This window comes from Scylla paramamosain, chromosome 27 (genome assembly GCF_035594125.1).
Source record: "Scylla paramamosain isolate STU-SP2022 chromosome 27, ASM3559412v1, whole genome shotgun sequence".
Lineage (NCBI taxonomy): Eukaryota > Metazoa > Arthropoda > Malacostraca > Decapoda > Portunidae > Scylla > Scylla paramamosain.
Window position 1 is genome coordinate 11,812,631 of NC_087177.1, and position 21,678 is coordinate 11,834,308.

Below are 21,678 nucleotides of genomic sequence, written 5' to 3' on the forward strand. Positions count from 1 at the left end.
AAAAATTAAGCGCCTCTGGTAGTGGTAGCGCGGCGTGGATGCAATAAAGGAGTAATAAAGTGAAATGTGATGAGTAACCGGGAAGGAAACGGGAAGTGTAGGAAGCGAGAGAGAGAGAGAGAGAGAGAGAGAGAGAGAGAGAGAGAGAGAGAGAGAGAGAGAGAGAGAGAGAGAGAGAGAGAGAGAGAGAGAGGAATGACACAGAATATGGAACGGAAGAACTTATGTGGGAAGGATATTATAGGCATGGGAATAGAGGAGGAGGAGGAGGAGGAGGAGGAGGAGGAGGAGGCAAGGGTCCCAGGACGGCCACACACACACACACACACACACACACACACACAAACACTCCTCGCTCCTCACACTCCTCCCAGTGCTAGCCGCGGCAGCACGCCCTCTCTGCCTCCCTCCCGCCAGCGTGCGTCTCCCCGTGTGGTGCGAGCGAGCGGTACTGTCCCTCTCCTACACCCTCGTAGCTGGCCCGCGCATGTACCCGCGCCCCGTCGTGTGGTGAAGTGAACAGCCGCCGCGTGCCGAGGTGTGAGATCCAGCGGCGTAGTAAAAGCAAACTCCTGGGAAATTACTGGATGAAGAACGAGACGAGTATTCTGACAGTGAACACGACTGCTGCCACTACGACTGCCACGACCGCCAGAAGTGTGAGGCGCCGCGGGGCACGACCAAGGGAGCCTGTGCACTATGAGGCATTGGTGTTCAGTCTCCACGCGCAGAGCTAATGACGTGACTGTTGTGAGATATCCTTCGTTCACTCTCCTCCTCATCCTCCCGCTCCATCCTTCCCGTGCCTACTGATACTGTCACTACTGAGTCCTGCGGCGCCTCCACCCACCATGTCGAGATCCTACCTCGCGACGCTCTTGTTCCTGCTGCTCCTTCACCTGCTTTGTCCGGTGTCCTCCAGGCCTCAGGTTGGAGTCCTTTATTGTGTTTTGTGTCTACATATTTCTTCTACTTTAGTGTTTGTGTCACTTTTCTTTTTGATAAGATGCAGAGTTATAGATATTCAGGTGATGTATTTGATAACAGTTTTGTTGGTGTGGATGAAAAGGAAATGTTTAGAGGTGTTACGTGGAAATATTTTGTTTTTCGTGTTTGTCCCTTTTTTTTTTTATGAGTTACAGGGTGATAAAGATTCAGGCGTGTTTGTTTTATTGGTGATAAAAGTGATAATGGTCTTGCTGGTGTGCAAGCTGAGGGAGGAAAAGTTTAGGGAGGGAGAGGTTTTCTTGTTTTTTTTTTTTTCATAATTTTCAGTGTTAAATGCGTAAACAGTGTCACTTCACGCGCGTGTGTGGCAAGTGAGACTGACCGCGTGTCGAGCCCCACACCACATTAGTTTCAGACGTGTGTGTGTGTGTGTGTGTGTGTGTGTGTGTGTGTGTGTGTGTGTGTGTGTGTGTGTGTGTGTGTGTGTGTGTGTGTGTTGTAAATATACTACATAATGCTACTTATCTCACTACTACTACTACTACTACTACTACTACTACTACTACTACTACTACTGTTACTACTACTGCTACTACTACTACTACTACTACTACTACTACTACTACTACTACTACTAATAATAATAATAATAATACTGCTGCTGCTGCTGCTGCTGCTACTATTACTTCTTCTACTACTACCACTTGTACCACTACAATTACTACATGTGTGAGTGTATCTTTTTGTGTCAATCACCAACAATCAACACTTTTATTTTACCAAAAATGAACCACGAGGCCGTTCATACATGCAGATAAAGGAAAGACATTTTGACATTTCACACACCACACACTCACACACTCACACACTCAAGAAGGCCAATGACTGTTCGCTCATCAGTGGAAACCCTTGCAACCATGGGAGGCGGGGAGGGGACGTTAACCTGAGCCTGCCAAGTGCCGGGCGTGGACGTTACCTAAGCGACTGACCTGGCAAGCTGTGTGTGTCTGGAGGAGAGAAGGTGCTTTGATCTCTCACTGGAGCGAAAAAAAGAGGGACTCAGTTATACCTCTGCAAAAAGTAAAGTAATCGAATATAAATAACAGAAAAGTAAAGATGCAACAACCAAAACACAGATCCCTATCATTGCATCTCGGTCAGAGCACTGCATTGTTATTCCAGTTCCTTATACGTATATCTTTCGTCTTTCTATCATACCTTGTTATCCCATCTTGTTATCATGTCTTGTCTCATGCCGTTCTGTTATTATGATATTATTATTGCTTTTGAGAGAGAGAGAGAGAGAGAGAGAGAGAGAGAGAGAGAGAGAGAGAGAGAGAGAGAGAGAGAGAGAGAGAGAGAGAGAGAGAAGAGAGAAGTGGATGAGGGAAAAACTGAATACAAGTTGAGCCAAGAGATGGGAGAGAAAATTGAGGAGATTAGTTTTAAAGAGTAAAGGATGTTGAGGAAAAGTCATCCCACATCCTTTGCTAGATGAACTACGTGGAGGAGAGAGAGAGAGAGAGAGAGAGAGAGAGAGAGAGAGAGAGAGAGAGAGAGAGAGAGAGAGAGAGAGAGAGAGAGAGAGAGAGAGAGAGAGAGAGAGAGAGAGAGAGAGAGTGACGGGGGGGGAACTCTCTTTTATTTTCTCCTCGTCCTCCTCCTCCTCCTCCTCCTCCTCACCCCTCTTCACTTTTTCTTCCCAATATCTTCCTGAATATCACTGACTGTCTTGTGCATTGATTTGTTTATTGTCTTGTTTCTTGATTTGTTTACTTACTTTTTTGTTTGTTGTTTTGACTTGTTATTTATTGACCCTCTTGTGCACTGACTGTCTTGTTTACTGGTACTGCTAACTTTAACTGACTGTTTCACTTACTGACTGCCTGATGTATTTTAATTTGCACTGACTGGTTTAAGCAAGAAAAACCGGAGCATTTACTCATCGCCTTGGGAAGAAATGAATGGTTAATGAATATTGTACAAAATGATAAGGGAAAAAAAGAATCTTCCTCCATTAAGTACCAAAAATTTTACTCGTTATAGGGAGAAGTTGATGGCAATTGGAATAAATAGCTGCAAAATAATAATAAAACAAATATTCCGTCTCATCATGGCACGGGTGAGGGGACAGGGGGTGCGTGGAAGGGGGTGGGGGGGCGCATCTCCCCGTCATGCATGGAATAACTTTGAGCGGATTTAAAGCACCTTAATTGTTTTGTCATTAATTATCATGTAATTATATTTTTTGAATGTTTTTATGTTATGCAAATATATATATATTGTTTATTTGGGCACTATCTCTCTCTCTCTCTCTCTCTCTCTCTCTCTCTCTCTCTCTCTCTCTCTCTCTCTCTCTCTCTCTCTCTCTCTCTCTCTCTCTCTCTCTCTCTCTCTCTCTCTCTCTCTCTTTTCGTACAACATTCCAAAACCTTTAAGTCTTTCTCCTTTACGTTCGCACGTCACTGCCTTTATCTTACCGCATTAGAGAGAGAGAGAGAGAGAGAGAGAGAGAGAGAGAGAGAGAGAGAGAGAGAGAGAGAGAGAGAGAGAGAGAGAGAATACGAAGCTTAACATATTTTCTCCTCCTCGTCCTCCTCCTCTCCCTCTTCCACTTTTCCTTGTCTACATCCTCCTGATCCTCCTCCTCCTCCTCCTGCTCCTCCGTCTCCTCCTCCTCCTCCTCTTTTCTACCTACACCTGTCCTGTTATGCAAGTGAGTAGGAAGGTAACACGAGTCATTTTCTCCTCCCCTTACTTTCTTTCTCCTTGTTCCTGTCCTTTTGCCCCCTCTGGTCTCTTCCCCCTCCTGTGTGTTGTGCCTATCTTCAGAAACACCTGCCTGCCTACCTACATACTTACCTGTCTAATTATGCAGGTCAGTAGGAAGATGACAAGTGTCCTGTCTTGTCATTTGTCCCTTGTCCCCTTGTTCCCTTTTAGTTTGATCTCATTTTCCACTCTTTCCCTCTCTCTCTGTCTTCTTAATCCTTCTCTTTCTGACTCATCTCTTTCTCTCTCTTAGTCTTCCGCTTTTCATTCTCTTAATTCTCTTTCTCTCTTCCTCTTCTTCTTTCTCTGTCTTCCGTTTTCTCTCCTTTTTGAATCTTCTTTCTTTCTCCATTCTCATTTTTTCTTTCCTTTTCTCTAAGCTTTCCTTCTTTCTTTTTCACTCTTCCTATAATCTTCTTAACACTCCATCATCTCTACATCTTTTTTCTTTTCTTTCAGTTTCATTCCTTCTTTATCCTTTCCCTCTTCTTCTTTTTCGATCTTCCTCCTCCTTTTCCATTCTTTCTAACCTCCCTGACTTTTCTCTCTCTCCTTCCTTTTCTTTCCTTTCAGTTTCCTTCCTTCTCGCTTCCTCCCCTCTTCTTATTCTCTTTCAGTCTTCCTCCTCTTTGTCCACTCTTTTTTCTAATTTCCATGGCTCTTTCTCTCTCCTTCTTTTTCTTTCTTTCAATTTCCTTCTTCTCTTTCGCACTCCTACCGTACCTTGTCCCTATTCTCTCCTTCCCCCCCTCATTCTCCACCCTTCACTTCCCTCTCTTTCTGGAAACTCCCTAACCTCTATCAGCTCCCTCTCTTTTCCCTTCAATTTTCCTCCTTTCTTTCCAGTCACTCCTACCGTAACCTCTCCTTATTCCCTCTCCTTCCCTTCCTTCCATCATCTCTCCTTCCCCTTCCTTTCCTTTCACTTTCCCATCCTTCTCTTCCACACTCCCACCATCACCACTCCTATTCTCTCCTTCCATTTCCACTTTCTCCCATTGTAATCCTCTCACCCTCTCTCACTCACTCTCTCTCTCTCTCTCTCTCTCTCCTTTCCCCTGCTCTTTTATTCACTACTTCACTCGAGTTCGATGCTCTGCCGCTCTCATGGGGCTTATCTCTCCTGCCGCGACCTGCCCCACTTGGCCTGCCTCCCCTGACGCGTCTCATGACCTTTCGTGGCCGCCTCCTCAGAACGTCATGGAGAAAGAGTGAGAGGTAGGGAGGGGAAGGGAGAAGGGCGAAGGAGAGTTGGGAAGAAGTTGATAAAGACAAGAAAAATGCAACCAAACTTGGGCAAGAGATGGGAGGGAAAAACTGTGATCAGAGAGAGAGAGAGAGAGAGAGAGAGAGAGAGAGAGAGAGAGAGAGAGAGAGAGAGAGAGAGAGAGAGAGAGAGAGAGAGAGAGAGAGAGAGAGAGATGATAAAGACTAGAAGAGAAAAATGAAAACAGATTTTGGCAAGAGATAGGAGAGATGGGAATGAGAATTAGAGAGAGAGAGAGAGAGAGAGAGAGAGAGAGAGAGAGAGAGAGAGAGAGAGAGAGAGAGAGAGAGAGAGAGAGAGAGAGAGAGAGAGAGAGAGAGAGAGTCTGACTAATCATTACATACACACCAATCCTTCAAGATGCCAAAATGCTTCCACGTCTTTCAGAAACACCCCGGATCTTACAGGACTCTTGGAAATCTAAGGGAACTTGCATAGGATCCTAACTTTACATCACAGGAAACAGAAGGACACAAAGGACTCGAAGTAGACACGGAGAGTACCTGTTAAGACGCTCATTAATCCTACCTTTGTTGCTCCGTTTTGCTAGAGATGTGTGAGGTTACTAATTGATTAATTGGCTGATTGACTGACAGGTGTTTGAGGTGTTTAGTCCTCGGTGGCTGAGACATACAAATAAATACAAAAATACATGGCGTGGCTGCTTCTTTCATTCATTCAAGTCTTGCCTTATAGCCACACACACACACACACACACACCAATCATAATCCTGCACAGACCACAAAACCCCACAAAGGAATGATAAAGTAGCAGACAGAACCGGCCCCCGTCCCTACCCCCACAATACACGCTGCAGTTCCTCTCTACCAACACACAGGACATTAATAACCCGGGAGAGATGCCACGGAGTCCCTACAACGTACTCGGAATCCTACTTAGCATATAGAAGCCCGAGGGAGTATCCTGCAGGCGGGGAGGGGTCATGAAGGATATACGAGGAGCCGGCATTCTAGCCAGGCCCTGCCGGAGCTACGTCACGCCCCTCGACCACCTGGCACGAGACCCGCCATCGACCGGGCGCCGCGTGGGTGTCTCGAGGGGCGTCCAGTGAACTCTCGAGCCAGCGTTATAAACTCTCCTTCTCTTGTCTCGCTATCCACGCCCTCTCCTTTCCCTCTCTTCGCCTCTCCTTGCACACTTCTCTCGGCCCAGCGTCACTAGCTCTCCCTCTCGTCTCCCTCTCGCCGTCCTCTCCTAGCCCTCTCCTTTCTGCCCAGCGTCACTAGTTCCCCCTCTCGTCGTTGTCTATCTCTCTCTCCTCGCCCTCTCCTCGCTGCCCCCTGATCAAAAACTCCGCCATGGACGTCAAGAAGGGAGTGTTCTTGTTGCTCGTTCAATGTGGGAAGGAATAGTGGTTGTGATGGAAGCATTCAGTAGCATCGCTAGTTCTTTCTCTCACCGTCCTCTTCTCGCCCTCTCCTCGCGTTCTCCCAGCTGCTCTTTCATCCAGCACCCCGCCATACGTGTTAGAAAGGGAATGTACTTGTAGTTCATTCAGGATTAAGAGTTATGATAGAAGTATATGCAGCATTGCTATTGTTGTTCTTGTTTGATGGTGTTGTTACTGATGCTACTATTGGTACTGCTACTACTACTACTACTACTACTACTACTACTACTACTACTACTACTACTACTACTACTACTACTACTACTATTTGTTCTTGTTCTTATCCTGCTGCTGCTGCTGCTACTGCTTCTACTTATTCTTGTTCTTGTTTTTATCTTTTTCTTCTTTTCCTACCAACACTTTTCACAATGTATCACAACAACAAACAAACAAATAACAAGCCAGCAAGAACAAGTAAGTCACAGCAGCAAGCCATACCATCACTAACAACAATACAGAAGCACCAAAAAAACAAACCCAACTTTTTTCCTCACCCCTTTCCTCTTTCCTCCCACCTACCCACCCACCCATCCAGCCAACATTCCCTCCCCACCCACCCTGCAGCCCCCAGCCACCCAGCATCCCACCCACACATCAAGCATCCCACCCTCCCATCCACCCTCCCTCCTACCCACCCTCCCAGCCTTCCTCCGTCCGTCCATCACGTCACACTCCGTTGTTCGTCGGCAGTAAAGATGACACCACGTCGCGGAAAAAGCTCTGGTCTGTGCCTCTCTGTGCCTCTCTGTGCTTCCTTTGTGTCTGAGGGTGATGTGTGGCAGTCCCTGATTGCTGGTTGAATCGATCTGGTTGACTGGCTGCCTGGTTTTCACTCTGTGTTACGTCCTGCCCTCCTTGGACTCTCCCCCTTTGTTCCCCTCTCTCTCCTCCTCCTCTCTCTGCCTTGACCTTGCTTTCTTAGGGTGAGAGTCGATGGGGAGGATGACAAGGGACCTTCATCCTTCTCCTTTCGCCTCTGAAAACGCCTCTCTCTCTCTCTCTCTGTGTGTGTGTGTGTGTTTCTCATCCTTTCTGTTTTTATCTCTGTCCCCAAGCTGTGGACCGTAAAATGGTTATCTTATGCTTACGAGGCTGGAGGGTACTGGGTGGCGTGGTGATGGTGGTGGTGGTGGTGGTAGTGGTGGTGGTGGTTGTGGTGTAAGAGTACGCATGGTAGTAGTGGTGGTGATGGGGGTAGTACGGGTGGTGGTGTTGGTGGAAGCAAAAATACAGAAGTGGAGGAGATTTAGTAGTAGTAGTAGTAGTAGTAGTAGTAGTAGTAGTAGTAGTAGTAGCAATAGTAGTGGCAGTAATAATAGTAGCGACGGTGACGTAAGTAAAGAGGAACTGCAGGCTGGTGGTGATGGTAGTACATGATTGATGACAGGTGTGACGGCAAAACCTAGTAGCAGCAATAGCAGCAGCAACAACACCAATAGCAAGAATAACAGTGGAATAACAGATGGAGAAACTTGTATACTTCAACAGCTGTTTGGATGGAATTGGTGGAGGTAGTGGAAGTAATGGAGTTAGTGGTGGCGGTGGCGATGGTAGTGGCGGTAGTGGTGGTGCTGGTACTTGACTTCAGCCAGAGTATGACGTCTCCTTTAAGCCTCCCCATCGTACCCAGTTGTATTTCACCCTCCGGCTGTTTGTGGGTTAAGAAATCAAGGCCGTCCCGCATCTGGCTGGGTGGATGAGTGATTGATTTACCTTAGGGCGCTGGCACACTGGAGCACCGGGGCGTTGTGGGGCGTGGCGTGGCATGAAAGGGCGTGTCTGGATATCAAATTTATGACACCTGAGATACGTGACAACGAAATTAAAGATAAGAATGATAAAGATAATCAAGGGAATGTGCGTAATAATGATGTGATACTTGGGTGATAAAAGGAGTAACTGAGCGAAAAAAAAAAAAAAAAAAAAAACAGGACATATAACAGATAAAAAAACGGTGAAAATAGAGTGGCCAGAAATAACGATAAGTAAGATGATTAGTGAGGCCTCCCCCCCCCTCCCCCCACCCCCCAGAAAAACGTGACGAAATGCGCTATCGTACTAAAATAAGCGTAAAGCAACATTACTTCATTGCGAGTGACAGAGTGGTAGATGACAGGAGCAGACTCGGTAATCAGGTTGCTTATTCGTGTAGAGTCAATAGGGAGGTTTAAAAGGAAGTTAGATAAGTTTATGGATATGAATCATAGATGGATGAAGGTAGGTACGTTTTATACAGGGACTGCCAAGAGTAGGCCTGGTGATTGGCTTCCTACAGTTTTCTTATATTCGTATGCTCTTATGGTCTTGTGAGTTATCAAAGGAGAAGAAAAGAAATGTAATACATTGGAAAAAAAAAAATATTATAGTGATTAATGTTAAAAGGGAAATTAGTGTAAGGGTTAGATAATTTTTCCTCCTTTCATCGTCTCTCTTTATCATCGGTGCCTTGTCTACACGAAATGATAACTAGAATGATAATGATGATAGTGATGCTGATGACGATGATGTTTACTTGCTTACTTGCTTACTTACCTGTTTGCTTGTATGTCCTGCACGCCCTCGAGGAAAGAAGGAAACACCCATCATCCCTCATTATCCCCATTACTCCTTTCACCACCCATCACCCACACGTCACTGCTCATCACCCACCGCTCATCATGCCCTCCATCTCTATCACCACCCGTCACTTCGTCACTGCCCAGCATTCAGTCACCATCCCATCACCACCATCAGCATCCCATCACCACATCGTTCACCATCCAATCACCACTCATCGCCCCATCACCACTCAGTCACCGTCCATCACCTCTCCTTCTTCGTCCCATCATAGCCAACCCTAGGCGTCGTTCGTCCACTCTCGTGAGGATCAAGATAAGCCGGATAACATGAAAGCTGATTCAGTAAGGAAAGAAAAGGCGTGGCAAAGTGCAATGAGAGTATTAGTATCATGTTTCTGTTCCTGTCCTTCCTGTTTAGGGTACGCGGTGATGCAAGGGAGACTAGAAAAACAAGAATAGTAAGGTGAATAGCATTAATATATATACTTATCTTAGGAGTGAAAGTGTGGTGGGTTTAAAGGGTTGTGCAGTGTTGCTATTTTTGTTTCTTGTGGTAAAGATATGTGCTGATAACATATGATATGAACAACGACAATTACAGTTCTTTTTTTTTTTCTTTTTTCTTCTTCTTTCGGTTGCTTCGCTCAGGGTTCGCCATAACGGATCAGTCTTTCCCAGTCTTCACTTCTCTCGGTCTTCTGCACCTTCCTCAGTCTCACCCATTACAAACATGATTTCTTTCACTGCATCCATAAACTTTCTCTTAGGTCTTCAACAACAACAACAACAACAACAGCAATAGTAGTAGTAGTAGTAGTAGTATGATTCCTTTCCCTCTGCTTCACTGTCCAAGGTTTCCTGCTCGTTCATGTCCTGTTCTGCTCACCTTATCAATGCATGAGTTTATTTTCTTTCTTTTTACTTTTTTTTTTTTTTTCCATTTTCATGCGGGGTCGCTGAACTTGACCTGCCGCCCCCACTAATTCCCACTGAAAACGTCATCCTCTCCAGTGCAAAAAATAACCGATATATATGATTTTTTTTATCTTTATTATCTTTACAGGTAAATGTTGGACAGTCTGCCAGTCTTCCTCATTCTGGATCATTGAAATCAATCAGCATTCTTCACTTATTTCTGCTGATCTCATCCTCTCCAGTCTATCTTAATCCGGGTTGTTAAAATCGACAGTACTTATTTTCTACTTATTTCCACTGATATCCAGCTCTTCAGTGCAATAATGAACTAATTTCTATACTTCTTTATTAATTTTTCCCATCGCATGTAAATATTGGACAACCAGCCAATTCCGAAACAGTCCGACATTCTGCCTCACCGTGTTTTCTCTTCCTCCTGCATCTTAGACCCCCGCAAGATGCATCTGGACCTAAACTCACTTTGCTTTTTTTTCGAAACGTTTTGCATATTTATTTCTATTCCGCGGTCTTATTTTTCTGAGTGTTTCTTAAAGCTTTTGTTATGTTTTCGTTTCCACTTGGACCACCACCACCACCACCACTACTACAACCACCACTACCGCCACCACCACCAACACTAACAACAATAACACTACCACCACCACTACTACAACTAACATTACTACCACTGCCACCATTACCAGTGACATTACCACCACCACTTCCACTACCACCACCACTACCACCACCACCAACAACAACAACAACTACAACATCGCTACCACCATCGCCTCTATCTCCTCTACCACCAGGGACAAAGCTAAACAACGCAGCCAGTCTCGAATACCCAGAAGCAAGTGACGTGATGTAATTAACCACAAACAAAAAGAAAAACTGCCAAATATACAGAACAACAAAAGCCAGGCAAGCGTCAAGCATTATGAGGATTGGGTTAAGCCACACTCTCTTTGTGCTAACTCCTCTCTCTCTCTCTCTCTCTCTCTGTCCCAGTTCTCCATGTCCTCCTGTCCGTATCTCCAGCCTGCTATACTATCTTTTATCTTCCTTCCTTATCTCTGTCTCTCCTTTCTTGTTTTCTTAACCCTTTCTCTCCTTTTCTTCCTTACTTCTGTCTACCCTTTTTCTTCCTTACCTCTGTCTCTTTTCTCCTGTCTCCTGTCTCTGTCCTCCTGCCTGTCTATATCTTTCTCCCATTGGTTTTCTCTCTCCTCTCACCGTTCCACTCGCTCTTCCTCCCTCTCTCTACTCCTACTTTACTGTCTCCCTCCTGCCTTCCTGTATCCTTCTCTCGCTGCTTTCCTCTCCCTCTCTCATTGTTCTTCTCTCCCTCTCTACCCTAAATGCCTCGCTCCTGCTCTCCCTGTTTTCCGCTGCCCTTACTCTCCCTCAACCCTTTTCCTATTAGATTTACAGCCTCACTTACTCTCTTTGCATCTATCCTGCTTCTCCATCCTCATCTCTCTTCTCCAGTGCTATCCTCTCTACCGCTCACTCTCCCTACGTTCTCTCCCTCTCCATCAGTGAACTAGTTAGTCAGCCACTCAGTCAGTTCAGTCGGTCAGTCATGCAGCTGCAGCGGTCAATCAGGTCGTTTTTATTTGTTCTGACTCCTGCCATTGCCCACCTTGTTAAATGTAAAGTTAGTGCCACCGCTGCAGCCAAGAGACAAAGGCGCGGTGCTCTGGGGGCGTGGTGGTGGTGGTGGTGGTTGTGGTGGTCGTTGGGTCATGAGTGAGATTTTTGTACTGCGCTTTATCTCCATTAGTTTCTTCAAGTTGATCTCTCTCTCTCTCTCTCTCTCTCTCTCTCTCTCTCTCTCTCTCTCTCTCTCTCTCTCTCTCAACAAGCGCTGTATTACCTCAGTGCTGTGGTTCCGTAACTCAATTTACTTTGTTCTAGTGCTCTTCCTCCACGACATCACCATAACATCACCAACACTGCAGTAAAGACCATGAGCACTTAAGGAAAGCAAGAGAAGCTGTAAGAAGCCATCAGACCAACACGTGGCAGTCCCTGTATAAAACAAACATATTATGGTTTCAGAGTCCTTTTCGTATGATCCCCTTTGTTACTTGATCATGGTGACGAAAGTGAACTCTGCCAAAGTATGATCACAATTCATCACTTTGTTAGAGATCTAGTCCCGAAAAACAATGTAAGGCTGTCTCTGGAACCTTTAGAACATAAGAACATAAGAAATAAGGGAACCTGCAAGAAGCGACCAGGCTTACACGTGGCATTCCCTGTACGTACGATTATCTCCACCTATCACCCCAACATCCACCCATCATCCTCGTTTTAATCCATCACCCTCGATCTATCATCCCCAAATCGTTCATCGAGTCCCCGCCAGACACACAGACCCACAGGCACAGTGAAGTATGCGAGGCCAGATCAAGAGCATCTGCCGTTAATAGGAATAGCAATGGAAGACCTAATGAGGGAGGGAGCCGATATCTCCAGCCACGGATGCCGCAGCTCGCTCCACGCATTCCCTCCGGCAGCCAAGCAGTGTCCCCTCCACCCACCCACCCTGCCACCCAGCCACCCTCTCTCTCCCTCTCGCCTCCTCGTCATACTGCACCATGCGTTGGACTCTCCTATTTCACGCGTATTAGTATGACTTAAAGGGTAACTGTGTGTGTTTCGTGTGTGTTGGTGCGGGCTAAGAGGAAGGTAATATATTGTCCCGTTTCTTGGTTTAGCTTTCTGCACCTTCTCTTTCTCCTACTCCTCCTCCTTCTTGTCCTCTCTCTACTTCTGTTCCTTCTCCTCTCTCTCCTTCTATTCCTTCCTTTTCTCCTCTTCTCCTCCTCGTTCTCCCTCTTTTCCTTTTCCTCCCTTTCCTCCTCCTCCTTCTTCTCGTCTTTCTCCTGCTTCTCCTTCTCTACGTAATCCTCCTCTTCCTTACCTTCGTCCTCGACCTCCTCCTACTTTTCCCACTCTTCCTCTTCCTGCTTCTTGTTCTTCCTTTGTATATTCCTCTGTATTCCTTCTCTTGGTCGTTCATCTTCTCTTCCTCTAACTCCTTTCCTTTCTTCGTACCCTTGTCCTCCTTCCTATCCTCGTCCTCGTCCTCCTCTTTCTTTTCTTCCTCGTGTAGAAAGGTCAGTGGCACAGTTTTGCTTTCTTTCATTGTATCCGGGGTAAGGTTAACACGGCGGGAAAGTTACTGAGAAAGCCTTGTGTTGAAACCTGCCGTGTGGTGGCCCTTTGTGTGTGTGTGTGTGTGTGTGTGGGCCCGGATCTCGACCTATGGCGGCCCGGAGGTGACCTTCACATAATTATCCCCGTCCTGGGTGACCTGCAGATAGCGTCAGGCTCCCGCCATTACCGTCTGCATTAGCATAACAAATAGCACGCGCGCGCACACACACACACACACACACACACACACACACACACACACACACACACACACACACATACGGGCAGGCATACACACATGGGCTCCTTCATCAAAACTCAGATCACTTGCAGGGAAATTAGGTTCGTGAATTTATGTTCAGATTTCTGGCAGAGTTATTGTATATACATATTGCATTAGTCCCCGCCTCCTTCTCACCTTCCTCCTTCCCCTCATGTCTTTTTCTTCCTTCATAATGTAATTGTAATAAGTATGGGGATTTATCGTCTTCATGCTCTTTTTTTTCTTTGTACAGCTTTCTTGTCATTGTTTTTGTTGCCTTGAGTGTCGTTGTTAATGATGATGATGTTGTTGTTGTTGTTGTTGTTGTTGTTGTTGTTGTTGAGGTGATCGTCTTTATCGTCGTTGTTAAGCTCACTATCGTCGTTTTAGTCTTAGTCTTCGTCGTCGTCTACTTTCTACTTCTCCAACAACTACTATCACCACCATCACCACCACTATCACATCCTCAGAAGCCTACTAAAGAGAGCACTCTGCTACCATTTCCTCAGCACAGAGCACCGTATAGAACTTGAAAACATCCTTCACTGACTCCCACACTTCCCTTCCGCCTTGCGTCACACACCTCAAGCTTCTTAACATATCTTCCTTCACCTCCCATACCGTCCCTCTCTCCCTGCTCGCCTCACACACCTCTAACACAAACCTTGGTCTTCTCTTACACATCTTTTACCTTCCTTCATTCTCAAACCGCCCCTCTCTTCCTCTTTACTTGCCTTCCTTTAGCTCTCTCAGACCTCAGACTCTTTCTATGCATCTTTCTCCTTTCTTCACCTCTCAAATATTTCCTCTCCCTCTGCCTTCCTTTAGTTCTCACACACCTTAACCTTCTTTTACATATATTCCGTCTTCTTTCACCTCTCAGATCTTCCCTCACTCACTCCTTCACTCCCTTTCGTTCTCTCACACACCTCTCAAACACTCACTTCCTACCTCCCTGCCTGCCAACCTTTAGCTCTCTCAAAGCACTCAAACCCTCACTCACTCTCTCCCTGGTTCCTTTACCTCTCTCTCATACACACACGCAGCTCTTCAAGGCCCAACACTCACGCGGCAAGAAACGTGAGAGTACCCGGTTCTTGTCTGCGCCTCCTCCCGCACCTCTGATGGATCCTTGTAGCCCAAACCCCCCCACCGGCAGACACGCTTCCTTACCCAGAGGTCATTAGGGCTCCGAGCCACCGCCGCCTTCCAGCACCTCCTTCTCGTCCTCTGGCGGCGGCGTGTGGCAGGACCTCGTTTGTTTAGATGCAAGTTGGTAATGTTGGTAATGTCCCTTCGCGTGGGTGTGTTTTTGGCTGGGTGGGTTAGGTTAGGTGGTGGGTTAAGGAAAGTTTGGGTGAATTTAAGGGGAAGTTATGTTGATGTGAGAGTGAGGATGCAATGTATATGTCTTAGAGTTTGTTCTTGGTTTAGTGTCTTTATGTTAGTTGTGGTGAAAAGTAAGTAAGGATCTGTGATTTTGTGGTGTGTTTCCGAGGTGGGATGATTCTAAACTGATGACATGCTTAAAGTGATTATGACTGACTGAATCTTGGATGAAAACAAGCTAAGAGTAATTGAGAAGAGGTTTGATTAAATAAAAGATGAAAACAAACTATAGGTAACAAAAAGTTGATGATACGAGTATATAGGCTGAATACAAGTTTAAGATAATAAAAAAAATATTATAGGTCGAAGACAAGCTTAAGGTAGAAAAAATAAATAAAAAAGAAAAACTGATTAAATATATGTCGACGAAGATTTTAAGGCAACAAATACAGACTGAGGACACGCTTAAAATACAACACACCGAAAAAAAAAAAGAAAAAAAAAACTTCAGAAGATAAAAGTAACAAGAAATACAAGGATGAGATTTAACTTTTTCTTCCGTCTTCATAAGTTGCAGTAAAAAGAAAGTTCCAAGGAATTTATAATGTGCTCTGTGCATCTTTTTGTTTGGTGAATAGGGAGATTGTTTTAAGAATAGGGAGATGAGAGACTAGATTTAAGAAGAGGACCAAGTAATTTACATTTTTAAGAACAAAAAAACAAAATTATGGGTCTCTAATGTTCTGCTGGTTATTTTTTCATGCCTTATTTTTAAAACATCAGGGGGGAATGGAGTCCGGGAAGAGAGCTCATTTATTTATTTTTTTTCATAGTGAGTACGTAAAAAAACAAGAGTATGGGAGGAGCCACAGTGCAATAGATGCTCAAAATAGTGACAGGAATCCTTGGTATGCACATACAAAGGGAAAATACATGGATTTGTATTCTACTACACATACTGCACATACATACATACATACATACATACATACATACATACATACATGCGTTATTTTATTTATTTATTTATTTATTTATTTATTTATTTATTTATGTTGGAGGGGCACCGGCCAAGGGCAACAAAAATCCAATAAAAAAACTGGCCCACTGAGATGCCAGTCCCCGAAAAGAGTTTATTTATATATTGTTATTTCTGTAGTCAAATTAGAGGTATATTTTCTTTCTTTCTTTCTTAATTTCTTTCTTTTTTTCCTTTTCATTCATTAGTTTTTCTTTTTTCTTTGATTCTTTCTTTCTTTGTTCTTTCCTTCCCTCTTTATTCTTTTCTTCCTTCTTTCCTTTTTTCTTTCTTTCCTTTTCTTCCTTCATTCATTCTTTTCTTTCTTCATTCATTCCTCCCCACAAGCATAATAAGAAGTTCGTAACGACACACACACACACACACACACACACACACACACACATCCTGAAGTCACCGTGGCAGCTTCAGGAGGGATAGAAGAGGGTGACAGGCAGGAGGAAGACTGATATGCAGGAGAAAGCTAAACTACCATTGATCCTTGCCAGCCTAACCTGACCCACGTGTTTTGTTGCTGCAGGTGTGGAGAGAGAGAGAGAGAGAGAGAGAGAGAGAGAGAGAGAGAGAGAGAGAGAGAGAGAGAGAGAGAGAGAGAGAGAGAGAGAGGGGGAGTCCGTTTGCATGTATGTACCACTACAACATCCCTGAATCGTCCACTGTCAGGCTAATAAGGGAAGCAGTCAGCGTGATGAGTAGCCCCTTCCTGAGTGATGCAATTATCGAGAGTCACTCAGAAGGGGCACTACTATACTCGTACAGCGACCTTGCCTTAACCCCTCTGACCGCTGCGCCTCCTCCTCGCGCTTAACAAAAACAGTCTGGGGCAAGTCTGGTGTACGATTCTGAAAGGAGCCACTCACACTATGAGGCGGAATCGAGTTGATCGGACCTTTTAGATAGCTAGAAGATAAGGGAGGCTGTAATAACCCATCAAATCTCCATGTGGCAGTTCCTGTGTAAAAGTGACAGTACATACGTGCCTGCCTTTACCTTTTAACGTCTTCCGAAATTTGTTTAGTCTTCTTCTAAAGCTCCCTAATGACTTAGTTTTAGTGATTTTTTTTTTTTACTTGGTCAGTGAGCTAGTAAAACTGTGCTTAGGTTACAAGGAAGTGTTTAAGAGTAATAATTCTGAACATTACACTTTGGATCCCATGAGATGATTATTAAAGTTTAAGGAATATTTTCGTAACTAATGTGATCTCTCTAGCTATTCATCCATTAGTAATATATCTCTTTAATCTATACTAAATAACAATGTGCTTTTTTTTTTTATGAAATTTAGAAGGTGCCTTTAGTGATGAGTGGGTTAATGAACTCACGAATCCGGAGAAAACTGAGACTTGGGACGAGAGTGGCCAGTGTGAACAGACCTTCCTTAAATCTTAGTATAAATGAGGCGGTTGTCAAGTGTGGCCTTTCTGAACACCACCATCGCTACTCATTAAACTCCGAATACAGATAATATATAACATAAAGACTGCAAAGGAGAGTTAACCAATGCAAGGCAGTTCCTGAAATGTACACAGGGCAAGGCGTCCGTCTGAAGAAAGAAGGAAAAAAATTACTTAAGAATATAAGGAAACTACAGAAGGCCAGCTGACATACACAGTCTCTGAAATCTACACAGGGCATCTCCGTGAGGCTGTGCGAGAGGGTGTGAGGGAAGGAGTGAGGGAAGGTGTGAGGGAAGGTGTGATGGGAGGCGTGAGGAGGCGCAGACCCTGGCCAGTGTTAGGAAGCAAGAGTGTAGGCGGGGACGATCGCAGCTTTTGTTCCAGCACGCTCAGACTAACTCCATTAATATTAAGTAGTCTCTCTCTCTCTCTCTCTCTCTCTCTCTCTCTCTCTCTCTCTCTCTCTCTCTCTCTCTCTCACGTTCGCAGCTGCTTAGATCCCTTTCCTTAACTCATTTCCTTCCTTTATCACCCCTTCCTCTTAGCCCGGATCTTTCTGTTTTTTTTTCTGTCCGTCTTCCCTCCTCTTTAACTTCTCCTGCCCTCCCTCACTTCCTCCTCCACTTCCTCCCCACAGTTTCTCCTTCCCTTCCTCCACTTCCTCCCACAGTTTATCATTTTGCTTCTGCTGTCCTTCCCTCAAATTCTCTTTTATTTCTTTTTCATATCCTTTGTATCTCCATTAAGTTCTCCTTTCCTTCTTTCCTCTCTCCCTTCCGCAATTTCTCCTTTTCTTCTTCCCTCTTTCCTTCAGACTCTCGTTTCCTTTTCTTTTTTATCTATCCTTCCATTCTCAATTTTTCTTTCGCCAATCAACCCTTTCTTTCCCCAGTTAACCTTTTTTTCTTCCTTTCCTCTCTTAATATTTTCTCATCCTTCGCCATTCCTCCTTGTTCTTCTCCATCCTTTCCATCTATCACTCTCAAACCACTTCTTATCCACCTCTCTTCCTCATCCCTTTTCTGTAATTTCCTTCATGTCCTTCATACACCTCCTCCCTCAGATATCACACTCTATCTGACCATAACCCTTCTTCCCCTCACTCCTTCAATGTCCCCTTCCCTTCCTGCAATTCCTCCCTAACCATGACCTCTCTTCCCTTCCCTTTTTCTCTTGTATCATCTCTCTCTCCTTCCTTCAAACGTCTCCTTGCTTTCTTACACTCCCTAACTATCACTTCTCTCTCCCCTTCCTTCTATTTCCCCTCCTTTTCTTACAATCCCTCTTTACCATCTCCTTTCTCTTCCCCTAGGCTGAGCAGTCGTCGCCCCCTGCCGTGGGAGAGCAACAGGAGGAGCAGGAGGCAGGGCAGCTCACACGGGGCCCGCAGGATCCCCTCCGCTGGGTCTGGTTGGATGGTGAGTACAAGTAGCAGCGGTAGTAGTAGTAGTAGTAGTAGTAGTAGTAGTAGTAGTGGTTGAGGGAGGAATACAAAGGAATACAAAGGAAAAACGGACAGTAACAGCCATACAGGGTCTAGCGAAGCTATCTGTTTGGCTTTACTGTACAACCACTATAGATTGTATGAGTTGGAAGCAAAAGGACGGCAAGGTCAAAGAAGAGAACACCACGTAGCATGGAGAAGGAATCAAGGAATGTGATAGGAAAGGTTGAAAGAGAAACATGTTACTAAAGCTAATACTATTTAAAAGAAGAAAAGAAGAAGAAGAAGAAGAAGAAGAAGAAGAAGAAGAAGAAGAAGAAGAAGAAGAAGAAGAAATTGATCTCAAGGCGTATTATTCGTGGCGTCCCTCTCATTGTCTGGCTGGAGGAGGAGAGGCCTTGTTTGATCTCAATAGTTGCAAGTTTTGTTTTGCTTTCTTGTTGGTTTTTGTTATCTTTCAATCAAGCTGTGTTTATTTTCTTCATGCGTTTCGTTTTTGCGTATTTCTTTTCTACTCATCATTCACATTTTCTTCTTGGTCTTGTGAGAGGCTGTGTTCTATTTAATTTTATCGGTGTTTTTGTAATTTACTTTCATTGATTTATCTCCTATTTGAAGTTTTCCGTTTTCTGTACATGTGCTTATTTTTTTTCACTCGTTTCGTCTTCGTATTTTTTTTTTTAAACTAATGGTTCACGTTTTTCTCATTATCCTTTTAGAGAAAGTGTTGGTAAGTTATTTCTCACTGTCTTATCTCCTATCTCTAGTTGCCCTCTGTTTTTTTACGTATGTTTTTCTTTTCCTTATGTTTTATGTGTTATCATCAGCGTTCTTGTGAATTATTTTCTGCCTTATCTGCTATCTGTGTTTCCCTTTGGTTTGTTCATATGCCTTTCTTCTTTTCCTTATGTCTTCCTGATCTCTTTCTGATTACACTGCTGCAGGCGTTGTCTCGTCTTACCAAGTCTCTCCTTTGTTGCTTTCATTAATCGTCGTCTTTCATCCTCAGTTGCGTTTCGTCTGTCCATCAACTTCTCTTCTGGCGACTTTTTGATCTCTTCTTCACTACATACTAAGAAATTTTGTCCTACTTCACTATTATTTTTCACCGTTATTTTCTTTAAACGTTATATTTTGTGGAAACGTTTCATCTGTGCATATATTTTTCACTTTTTCATGACTCATATTAGTTACGTATTAGAGAGCAAAGGTTACATGTAGTGGCATTAAGGTTTGTTTGTATACTAGTAAGCAGCAAGTTTCATACATCAAGTTTTTATTAAATATGAGCTTAGTGAATGAGGTTTATTATCGTTATTATTATCTTTTATTTCATCTTTTATTATTATTGCTGCAGCTCTCAATCTTTACTCTCTATTGGCCATCCCAGGAAACCCAGAACGAGTCACTACCTTCCTCTGGCTTTTACATCAGCAGTATAACCTTTACTTCCTACGCGTGTATTGCCTTCCTGCCGCTCCACTGACTCCACGACTCCTGGTTACCTTTGCGCCACACGAGATCCTTGTAATCCTTCCTATTTACCGATATCAACGTGCTTATTTCTTCTCATGATACGTTTCTGCCACGCTGTGTAATACGATATAAGGTCGTTGCTTGCATAGTAATCAAAGATAAGTAAATAGTACCATGGATTTCTTTTTAGTTCGCTATGCCGAAAAGAATACATTTTTCTTGTAAATTTTCTTACTATATAGCACCTTAGTACAATAACATGAAATGCGTTGATTGTGCCATCAAATTGTTTTAGGTGTATTTCAAGAAGTTTGGCATAAAGAACATATAATGGTTATAACAAGGAGGACGTAAGCAAAATTCTTAGGAGCAGCAACCATGACAGAACAAGAAATAACGGGTTCAAGCTTGAAAAATTTAGGTTTAAGAAAGAGATAAGAAGAAATTGGTTCTCAGGTAGAATGGTAGATGAATGGAACGGAGTCAGTAATCAAGTTGTTAGTGTTAAGACATTAGGAAGCTTTAAGAGAAGATCAGACGGATTTATGGATGGGGATGATAGGTGGAAATAGGTAGATGTATTTCATACAGGGACTGCCACGTGTAAGCCTGACGGCTTCTTGCTGCTTCCCTTATTTCTTATGTTCTCATGTTCTTATATTTTGCATCGAAATTTATATATATATATATATATATATATATATATATATATATATATATATATATATATATATATATATATATATATATATATATATATATATATATATATATATATATATATATATATATATATATATATGACGTCACTTCGCCATGACAAATAATACGAGCTTACTACCTCTTTTCTGTTGGGAATAGAAATCCTCTTAAATTCTTAGTGTGATGCTATTTTTGCTATACCATGGCCCGCCTACCTGAACAATGCGATGTATCGGATGTATAACTCCTTTATTGTATTTCGATCTCTTTTCTGTCAGAAATCCGCTTAGATTCTCGCTATGATACTATTTTTGCTATTCTAAGCCCCAAGAACCAGGCTTCTGCTTTATATAATTTCCATAACCTCTTTCATTGTAATTCGTTCTCTTTGTTCTCTTATTAGTTTTCCTATACTGCAGTTCCTACGTACCTGATTTCTATGTTGTATAAATTCTATAACTCCTTTCATTGTATTTCGTTCTTTTTCCAACAAAAAATCCGCCTAAATCTTTTCATAAACACTATCTTTACAATACTATGGCCTCACGTACCTGATTTCTGCTCTATATAAATTCTATAGCTTCTTTAATTATATTTCCTTCTCTCTCCCAAAGAATAAATCCACATAAAATCCCTAGTATGACGTTATTCATGCTATGCTATGGCCGCACATACACACTTAATTTCTGCTTTATACAAATTCTTTAACTACTTTCATTGTATTTTCCTCTCACTTCTTCAACAGAACTCCGATTAAACTCCCTGTACGATGTTACTTACGCCATACCACGCACACCTGATCTCTGCGTTGTATCGATTATAGAAATTCTTTCATTGTGTTGCGTTCTCTCCCTTCCCCCTGGAGGCGTAGACCGTGTCCCCCAGCAACGCGCGTCGTCAGGGAGAGCAGAGAGGGTGAGGGAGTGAGGGTGAGGGTGTTTCCAGGGCTTGGGAGAGCTGGCGTGGGTCTTCTACCACGTCTTTCCTCT

At 43.7% G+C, this 21,678-nt stretch overlaps 1 protein-coding gene across 1 annotated transcript in view; it reads left to right on the forward strand.

Moving 5' to 3' along the window:
* Positions 1-350: 350 nt before the first annotated feature.
* LOC135114217 (serine-rich adhesin for platelets-like) overlaps positions 351-21,678 on the forward strand; it is a 75,394-nt gene continuing 54,066 nt past the window's right edge. The window contains exons 1-2 of the mRNA XM_064029994.1: positions 351-929; positions 18,380-18,485. Of these exons, the coding sequence (XP_063886064.1) occupies positions 852-929; positions 18,380-18,485 (184 nt within the window). The 5' untranslated portion in view covers positions 351-851. The remainder of the gene's footprint in view (positions 930-18,379; positions 18,486-21,678) is intronic.